Consider the following 10,662-nt stretch of genomic DNA (forward strand, 5'->3'; position numbering starts at 1 on the left):
GTTTACATGTGTTGTCTTTATCTTATATTTAAATTAGTTGGATGATCTGAAACATTTAAATGAGACAAATTAGCAAAAATAGAAGAAAACAGGCAAGTACTTTTTCACAGCACTGTATGAGAGGTGAATTATCGCCTATGTCATGGGCAAGTTGCAGCTGACTGGCACCGTACCTGGGCCACCTTAATAAACAGACTTGTTGCCTCACTACATGGCAGCCTTACCTTCTCCCACCTTGGCTCCAGCCCATCACGTCACCATGTAACACAAGCCTGCTAAAAATTTTACAACTGCAAAAAAATCTCATTATCTTTAGACCGTGTGCGGTGACCATATTTGAGTGTCTATTTGGTAATTAGGGTTTTATTGCACATATGCTAGAAAATCTTAAGTAATTAAAAACAGAAAGGGAAAACTTACAGTACGGGTAGTGCAAACACGCTCAGAAAAAGAACATCCATTAGTAAAAAACTTTTGCCAGCAGCAATAAAACAGAACTCGCTTCATCATAAAGAGTTCATAAACTTTGAAACTCTTCCAAGACCTTATGGACTGCTGTGTATGAAGGTCTGTGCTCGTTCATACATGCATGTCCATACAGTAAATCTATAGACACGTTCCGCAATCAAGTGTTTAGCATTATTACCAGTATTAGCATATATACCCCTATACGTACGCTCTGTCCACAGATGTACTATATTGACGTAAAGACACCCATGTTCATATAAAAGGGATCACGGAGATCGGAATTACATCAATGGCATATAGAAAGCATAACAACGTTTAAGTTCTCTTCATGCATAAGTGAATTTGTTTTATTCTTAAAGTGATTTTCGGCTATACAGATTGATATTATGTGAATCAGTTGGAGGTTTCTTTAAAGCGTACCTAACTTTTCAGAATAAGCTGTGATATGTGTACATGAGGAATAACACGTTTGTTTTTTTTTAGCAGTTTTCCCCTCTGCGGGCTCGATCTCTAATTCTTAGTGGTCTCTGAGCTAGTGGGTGAAGACTGCTATCATGTCTTCTATACATAGCATACATAGAAGAGGAGAATCCTGCTCTCCCTATCTCGATCTATCACATATAGAGAACCTGTATCAGCATAAAGGACATTATACAGCAGTACTGAGCAGTGTAGCTGTTAATGCAGCACTGAAGTGAGATATAACACTTACTAAAAGCTGCAGCAGTGTCTCTCACTCTGCTCCTGCCCCCTCTCCAAAGACTTCAATGGGCAGTAAGTAACAGTGAGGTGAGAATCTGAAATTGAGAGTACCAGTGTGACTATTTTTGTGGGTCACTACTGTGACTCCTTGGGAGAGAGAGCAGGCAGTGCTGGGATTCATGTTTGGGGGTACAGCTGCATCCATTTTTAAGGGGGAGCACAGCTTTATTTTGATTACTGCAAGTAACACGCAAGGCCAGGCTCACAAATCCATTGTAAAAGAGTTGGAAGGTTTCCTTTAAAGCCTTCTTCCCTTTGCATGCAATCTGAGTTTTTAGGGGGAAAAGTGCCCACTAAAATACTGTAAACGGGTCATGTAAACCTAGCCTAGAGTGCTTTCTGGCTCCTTACTTTTTAAGTCACTGCCTCTATGGCCTATTGTATGCAGTGACTTGCAGCTGTCAGTTGTAAAGGAGCCTGGATGGCTGCTGCTGCAGCACCTAAGAACAACCAGTCCTATTTGGATTATTCAGGGTGCAATATTGCCATGAAGTTGCATTTCAGCATTAGTGAAAGGGCCGACGATGATCATACATATGTAGCTCCTGCTTTACATATACAATGCAGGAGTCACCATGTCATTTCAGCCAAATAAATATTTTATAAATTGAAGTACTTTCCGTGTTTCAGTAATTATAATCTTCTGATCGCTTGATATTTTTTGTGCATTCTGTTCGCATTGTAGATGTGTTGCAGGGATCAGTCTGTATCCTGCTTAGATATAACTTCTTTTGTACTGTGCTAGCAAAGCTTTTGTAAAAAACTGCACAGCTCTTCAGTCCTGACGAATGACTTAATGCGGAAGAACCAATATAATTCCTACTGTATAAAATGTAGTTGTCAGCAATGCAGCACACTCGCTGAATGGAGCCCGTCTCCTGTGAGCATCAGGTCCTTTAATTACTTCTATTCAGGTCAAGCCAGGCATATGACTATTTTAACATGTAGAGGGATCGCTGCAGATTGTCCATCCAGATTTTTGGGAAGAAAATCTACAGAATATTACAGTAGTCACAAAGTGGATGAGACTATAACAAATCCCATTCACATGCTGCAAAAAATTGGATATGCTGCAGAATGGTTGCATATTTGGTGCAAATTCTTTGCTAAATTGAATTCAATGGGGTATTAAAAATCCACAACAAATACCAAATGCTGCGATTTTTGCTGCAGAAAAGCTGCACAGAATAAACTGCAAGTAGGAAAAAAAAAAAAGAAAAGATTTCTAGTTTCAAATAAAAATAAGACAATACTCGCCATACTCAAAACGCCCATACTGAAAGATCATCTTAGGGGGGCCGGCAGCACACAGGCCAGACGGAGGAGAAGTGACGCATCACTATGGTAACCCAGGGGAGCTGAGTATGGGATTTTTTTTTTCAATTTCCCTCTTCCCGGCAGCAGAAAAATCCAGAAGATTATTGGAAAAAATTCCCTGCAATATCTGGGTCGGATTTGCTGCAGAGTTTTTCTGAGGCAAATCTGACCCATGTGAACATACCTTAAACCAGGGGTCTCAAACTCGAGCGGGTAAGTGGGCCGCATATAGAAAAAATGGGAAGTTGACGGGCCGCATTACTTTCAAATTTGATACAATACAAAATTATTGTTAATAAATTAGTTATTTGAACTACTATAACACTATATTACTATAATAATAGCGCTAGGTTTAAAATTTGAGAGAATTCTCCACTTGCTTATTTCAACAATCCAGTTTTCCAGTTTAAGTGTCGCTAAATGCAGTCCGGCGGCTCAGTTGGCAGACATACGTCAAGATTGGGCAGGCCCTTTTTAGATAATTCCACAGTGCCCTCTGTAGATAATGCCACAGTGCCCTCTGTAGATAATGCCACAGTGCCCTCTGTAGATAATGCCACAGTGCCCTCTATAGATAATGCCATAGTGCCCTCTGTAGAGAATGCCACAGTGCCCTCTGTAGATAATACCAGTGCCCTCTGTAGATAATGCAACACACCCTTAGATAATGCCAGTGTCCTCTGTAGATGCTGCCATAGTGCCCTCTGTAGATAATGCCACAGTGCCCTCTGTAGATAATGCAACACACCCCTAGATAATGCCAGTGTCCTCTGTAGATGCTGCCACAGTGCCCTCTGTAGATGCTGCCACAGTGCCCTCTGTAGATGCTGCCAGTGCCCTCTGTAGATGCTGCCACAGTGCCCTCTGTAGATAATGCCACAGTGCCCTCTGTAGATGCTGCCCCAGTGCCCTCTGTAGATGCTGCCACAGTGCCCTCTGTAGATGCTGCCACAGTGCCCTCTGTAGATAATGCCACAGTGCCCTCTGTAGATAATGCCACAGTGCCCTCTGTAGATAATGCCAGTGCCCTCTGTAGATAATGCCACAGTGCCCTCTGTAGATAATGCCACAGTGCCCTCTGTAGATAATGCCACAGTGCCCTCTGTAGATAATGCCACATTGCCCTCTGTAGATAATACCAGTGCCCTCTGTAGATAATGCAACACACCCTTAGATAATGCCAGTGTCCTCTGTAGATGCTGCCATAGTGCCCTCTGTAGATAATGGCACAGTGCCATCTGTAGATAATGGCACAGTGCCCTCTGTAGATAATGCCACAGTGCCCTCTGTAGATAATGCAACACACCCATAGATAATGCCAGTATCCTCTGTAGATGCTGCCACAGTGCCCCCTGTAGATGCTGCCACAGTGCCCCCTGTAGATGCTGCCACAGTGCCCCCTGTAGATGCTGCCACAGTGCCCTCTGTAGATAATGCCACAGTGCCCTCCGTAGATAATGCCACAGTGCCCTCCGTAGATAATGCCACAGTGCCCTCTGTAGATAATGCCACAGTGCCCTCTGTAGATAATGCCACAGTGCCCTCTGTAGATAATGCCACAGTGCCCTCTGTAGATAATGCCACAGTGCCCTCTGTAGATAATGCCACAGTGCCCTCTGTAGATAATGCCACAGTGCCCTCTGTAGATAATGCCACAGTGCCCTCTGTAGATAATGCCACAGTGCCCTCTGTAGATAATGCCACAGTGCCCTCTGTAGATAATGCAACACACCCTTAGATAATGCCAGTGTCCTCTGTAGATGCTGCCATAGTGCCCTCTGTAGATAATGCCACAGTGCCCTCTGTAGATAATGCCACAGTGCCCTCTGTAGATAATGCAACACACCCCTAGATAATGCCAGTGTCCTCTATAGATGCTGCCACAGTGCCCTCTGTAGATAATGCCACAGTGCTCTCTGTAGATAATGCCACAGTGCTCTCTGTAGATGCTGCCAGTGCCCTCCGTAGATGCTGCCACAGTGCCCTCCGTAGATGCTGCCACAGTGCCCTCCGTAGATGCTGCCACAGTGCCCTCCGTAGATGCTGCCACAGTGCCCTCCGTAGATGCTGCCACAGTGCCCTCCGTAGATGCTGCCACAGTGCCCTCCGTAGATGCTGCCGCAGTGCCCTCCGTAGATGCTGCCGCAGTGCCCTCCGTAGATGCTGCCGCAGTGCCCTCCGTAGATGCTGCCGCAGTGCCCTCCGTAGATGCTGCCACAGTGCCCTCCGTAGATGCTGCCACAGTGCTCTCCGCAGACGCTGCCACAGTGCTCTCCGCAGACGCTGCCACAGTGCCCTCCGCAGACGCTGCCACAGTGCCCTCCGCAGACGCTGCCACAGTGCCCACCGCAGATCATGCCACACACACCCCAAGTAGATAGCTCCATTGGCGCTCCCTCTAGGAGTGGAATCCCCAGCCAAAGCGTTGCCGGCATTTTGGCTGGGGATTCCTCTGCTGTTGGAGCCCCTGACATCACTGTCCAGTACATACACTGTGACGTCAGGGGATTCTCCTGGACAGGAATGTGATATCAGGGGCAACCCCAAAGCGGGAGTTCTGGGCAGAGCACTAGTAGGCTCTTCCTGGAACTCCAGCTGTGCTCCTGACATCACTGGGACTCCTGCTCTGGGAAAGCCCCTGACATCACTGTCGATGTATGGACAGCGATGTCAGGGAATTCCACAGAGTCCCGGAGCAGAACCGGTACTAGCGCTCTGCAAGGGACTCCAGCTCTTGGGAAGCCCCAGACATCGCTGTCAATATGGGGACAGCGATGTCAGGGGATTCCCCAGAGTCCCGGAGCAGAGCCTGTACTAGCGCTCTGCCCGGGACTCAGGCTCTGGGGAAGCCCCAGACATCGCTGTCAATATGGGGACAGCGATGTCAGGGGATTCCCCAGAGTCCCGGAGCAGAGCCTGTACTAGCGCTCGCTCTGGGGAAGACCCTGACAACAATGTCCATATATGGACAGCGATGTCAGGGAATTCCACAGAGTGCCGAAGCAGAGCCGATACTAGCGCTCTGCACGGGACTCCGGCTCTGGGGAAGCCCCAAACATCGCTGTCAATATGGGGACAGCGATGTCAGGGGATTCCCCAGAGTCCCGGAGCAGAGACTGTACTAGCGCTCGCTCTGGGGAAGACCCTGACAACAATGTCCATATATGGACAGCGATGTCAGGGAATTCCACAGAGTGCCGAAGCAGAGCCGATACTAGCGCTCTGCACGGGACTCCGGCTCTGGGGAAGCCCCAAACATCGCTGTCCATATGTGGACAGCGATGTAAGGGAATTCCACAGAGTCCCGGAGCAGAGCCTGTACTAGCGGCTCTGTGTCCCGCGGGCCACAGATGACTGCCCCAGGGGCCGCATGTGGCCCGCGGGCTTGAGACCCCTGCCTTAAACCATGGTGCAATATATAATTTTCTATGTCATCTGCTACTCTTACCAGGACATAAAGCTGCCCATACACAAGAGAATATGGATAGCCGGAAAGGATAATTTAGGATAATTTAATCGGCGTGCAGGCAGAGCAAAATCTGCCTCAAAATTACAAATGGAATTTTGAGGCAGATTTTCCTCCTGCAAAAAACTCTGTATGAACCCAGCCTAAGAAAAGCAGCAAAAGAACAAAAACCGAGATTAACAAGGGTTACGCCTCATGCACATGACCGTGTGTGCTGTCCGAGTCCCGTCAGTGATCCGAGGAAAGATAGGACACGTTCTATCTTTCCTTGGATCAGAGACTCGGACCATTTTTCACGGACCCGATTCACCCGCTAAAGTCAATGGATACGTGAAGACTATCGGGTGCCACTCGGATGCCGTCAAAAACGGGTCGTGTGCATGAGGCATTATTTTTAAAAATGTTCCTTTAAAGAGGATCTGTCACTAGTTTACTAATTTCCTATCTCCTAACTAATCTAATAGGCGCTATGATGCTGATAGCTAGTGTTTTCAAATGGTGATTCCTCCGGTTGTTTCACAGCTAGAACTGGTGCCATATGAAAGATTAGAATCTCATCTTTCATATGCCACCAGAACCACTGTTCTAGGTGGTCCGCAGCCTGAGAAATGGCTATATGAAGTGATCCCCCTTCCCTTCAGTCTCAGTCAGGAGCGTAACTAGGAAAGACTGGGCCCCATAGCAAACTTTTGACTGGGGCCCCCCCTCCGCTGGGTATCACACAACCCCCCCTTGTAGATAGTGCCTCCCTATAGATTCCACCACACAGCGCCCCCCTATAGATAGCATCATACACAGCCCCCTGTAGATAACGCCATACAGCCCCCCTGTAGATAACGCCATACAGCCCCCTTGTAGATAACGTCATACAACCCCCCCCTGTAGATAACGTCAGACAGCCCCCCCTGTACATAACGTCATACAGCCCCTCTGTACATAATGTCAGACAGCCCCCCCTGTAGATACCGCCATACAGCCCTGCTGTAGATAACGTCATACAGCCCCCCTGTAGATAACGTCATACAGCCCCTCTGTAGATAACCTCATACAACCCCCCCCTGTAGATAACGTTTTACAGCCCCAAATCCCCCCCTGTAGATACCGCCATACAGAGTCCCCCCTGTAGATAACGCCATACAGAGTCCCCCCTGTAGATAACATCATACAGCCCCCCTGTAGATAACGCCATACAGCCCTCCTGTAGATAACGCTATACAGACCCCCCTGTAGATAACGCCATACAGACACCCCCTGTAGATAACGTCATACAGACCCCCTGTAGATAACGCCATACAGAGTCCCCCCTGTAGATAACGCCATACAGACCCCCCTGTAGATAACGCTATACAGACCCCCCTGTAGATAACGCCATACAGACCCCCCTTGTAGATAACACCACACAGAACCCCCTGTAGATAACGCCATACAGATCACCCCTGTAGATAACGCCATACAGACCCCCCCTGTAGATAACGCCATACAGACCCCCCCTGTAGATAACGCCATACAGACCCCCCCTCCCCAAAAAAAAAACAATGGCCTATAGTTTGTCCTACAAAAAAGAGATGTATCCCCTATCCACAGGATAGGGGATACATGTGTGATCGCTGGCAGCGATAAGGAGAACGGGGGACTGAAAGTCCCCCGAAGTTCTCCATGACAAACCTCGGACTTCCGGCGTCTGCGCAGATCAATAAAAATGAAAAGAGCGCTGGTCACGCATGCGCACAAGCGCGACCGGTGCGCAAGTAATTTCTATGGAGCTGCAGACAGACTCCGGAAGTCCGAGGTTTGTCATGGAGAACTTCGGGGGACTTTCGGTGCCCCGTCCTCCTCATCGCTGGGCGTCCCAGCGATCACACATGTATCCCCTATCCTGTGGATAGGGGATGCATGTCTTTTGTAGGAACAACCCCTTTCAGTGGCGTCGCGCTGTAGCAGCTTTAGCAGCTGCTAGCGGAGCCTCCGGCTATGGACGGGGCCCGTGCCGGCGGGTGGCATGGGCCCCCTCATGCTGCGGGCCCCATAGCAGCTACGGCTGCTATAGCGATAGTTACGCCACTGGTCTCAGTCTCTCACACTGTGTAAAGCAGCTTCATGCTGATAGGACAAGGTCAGAGGCTGAGGTAGCTCCACCTCAGGAGAATCGCTGCTGTCACCTCCCAGTTGTCTAGTATACGCTCAATTTCATATTTAGTAAAAAGCTCATAACTTTTAAAATAATAAACTTTATGGGACACAATTTCCACTAGCATTATCAGTGTGACAGCGGCTATTAGATTAGCTAGATTGGCGAGATTGGGCATTACTAAACTAGTGACAAATCCTCTTTAAGTAGCTCAGAGATGCAATCAGGAATTAGTAAGTGAATACAGCAAAACCTGCTTTACTACTTATACAAAATAGGGATTATTATGCATCATTACAGTGTAACATCATGGTAAACCATGACAGAACGATCGGCTTTCCTGTGACGTGCTTTAAACTGATGTCCTGGGATTATGTTGAGGAACTTCCATGAAATACTGATACAGTGGGAAACACTTACCTTACAAATAGGAGCGTTCTGATAAACTGAAATGCTGAAGGAAATTGTATGAATAGGTCTACAGTGCTCCTTGTTTTCTTGGACACAGCTTGGTAAATTTCTATCAATTGCATATGTGACCTTCCACTATACTAGGGGCTGGACAGACACAATCAAGCGCTCATGCATACGTCCGTTTTTTAGATCCGTGTTGTACAGCTCTGTAATACGGCACTCATTGACTGCTATTGGCCCATACTGTACCTCTATGTGCTAATTTTATACAAATGCACACTGCCTTTATTTCACACTGATTTATACACAATCCATGAGAAAATACGCATTCCAACACATGCCGTATAATAGAGGTAGTCTTCCCTAGAAGCACCATGAAGCTCCACACAGAGTGCCTACGGGTCAGTAATACGGACCTATAGGGACTCTGTGTGCTGCTATAGAGGGCCCATACACGCGACTTTGCTGTGTGCATGGGACCTAGATCTGTTGTACGATGACTACCTTAAAGTGTACCTCCAGTTATACTTCACCCGCCAGTCCCGCTCAAAGTTTGAATCTCCCAGCATGGAGACCTGTAACTGATACTACTATACCAAGCCTTAACACTCCTTCTGGCGGGAGCAGCTAACATAGGAATTACTGTAGGTACACTTAAGACATTCTTCTTTTTCTCTTTTAAGGAGGGACTGAATCAATTAAAAATGAAATACAGCAAAAACTGCACCACAACTGCAGTGTTTTTTGTGTTGTGGCTTTTTCATGCGATTCGCAGGCATCAGAGTATTTTTTTTGCATTTATAAATGCAAAAAGAAAAACCTACAGTATATTATCTTTAAGCAGAAGGGGCCTTTCTGACATTTACTCACTTTGACTGAATCCCCGCTGTCGTCTTCAACTTACCCGTAATATCACAATCTGGTCGACCCAAATCAACGTGCAGACTTTTCTGCCTGGTGGAACCATATCAATCCAACAAACCTCTTTGAGATGACCACCCAAAATTGCAGTCAAAAATGGTCTTCTAGAGGGATGGTCAATATACAGAAGACATGATGGAATTGCAAATATGTAACAGAATAATCTGGTCTAGATCAGGGTTAGAGAGGTTTCACTGTAGTTTCATTACAATATTTTTTAGTGCATGCCAAAAAAACTTTTGACTGTTGTAAAATATACTCAGAAATGTTCAGCAAATTTAACAGTGAAACTGCAAGAGCCACTTCAGATAAGGGCCTGTTCACATCAGCGTTCGCTTTCTGTTAAGGGGTTCAGTTGGAGTCGACTGTGCTATTGATTCCGTCGAAAAAACGGAAACCTGCCGGAATGGTGACAAGCCTCCAACGGAACCCCTCAACGGAAAGCCATGCTGATGTGAACCGGCCCTAATAGTATAGATAAAAGGTAGCTTGGTGTTATATCCAAACCCTATTTCACAATAACGTGTCTGCTTTTATTCAAAACCCTCAACACAGATGGAGATTACTCGTATGTAAGGCGTACGTACGTACAATTATACTTACTACTTGTAGAGGACATGCGGCTGTAGTCTGACCTGCAAAGTAAACAAAGGACAGGGTCAGAATGCCATAAGATTATTGGAGACTTGTGTATAAAACATGTTGGTTGAAGAAATGTCACAACTTAGTTTTTATATATGGTGCATATACTTGTGAAATATATTCTGGCGCCACTATGACTGGAACTGTTTTGGGGGCACTGTGGATCTTAACTTGTGCAGGGGGGGGGGGTGCAGTGTGTTTACCCAACAATTCCATAGTGATAAAAGTATTGTACCTGGTCCCACCACTGACCACACTGTATAAAGTAGTGGATGCTGTTGTACAGGCAGTCGGTCGTCAGTTGGAGTATACGAAAGGAGACCCCCTCTTCTCTAAGTATATTTGTGAGGCCCTACATTTTGTTCTCAATCATAACTCTTTCCAATTTGATGGCCAGTGGTAATCGCCAAATAGCCGGTACGTCTATGGGGACTACTGTGGCCCCGACCTTTGCGAACCTATTCCTTGCCTAATTGGAACGGGTATTAATATATAATGTATTGTTAAACATTTACAAATCTTTTTGCGTTACATTAATGATATA

At 46.5% G+C, this 10,662-nt stretch overlaps 1 protein-coding gene across 3 annotated transcripts in view; it reads right to left on the reverse strand.

Moving 5' to 3' along the window:
- FAM124A (family with sequence similarity 124 member A) overlaps positions 1 to 10,662 on the reverse strand; it is a 74,746-nt gene that overhangs the window by 41,450 nt on the left and 22,634 nt on the right. For 2 of the 3 annotated variants that reach the window (XM_075850053.1, XM_075850051.1), the window contains exon 2: positions 10,068 to 10,111. In XM_075850053.1, the coding sequence (XP_075706168.1) occupies positions 10,068 to 10,111 (44 nt within the window). The remainder of the gene's footprint in view (positions 1 to 10,067; positions 10,112 to 10,662) is intronic. The other variant, XM_075850054.1, reaches the window with a different exon arrangement.

This window comes from Rhinoderma darwinii, chromosome 2 (genome assembly GCF_050947455.1).
Source record: "Rhinoderma darwinii isolate aRhiDar2 chromosome 2, aRhiDar2.hap1, whole genome shotgun sequence".
Classification (NCBI taxonomy): domain Eukaryota; kingdom Metazoa; phylum Chordata; class Amphibia; order Anura; family Rhinodermatidae; genus Rhinoderma; species Rhinoderma darwinii.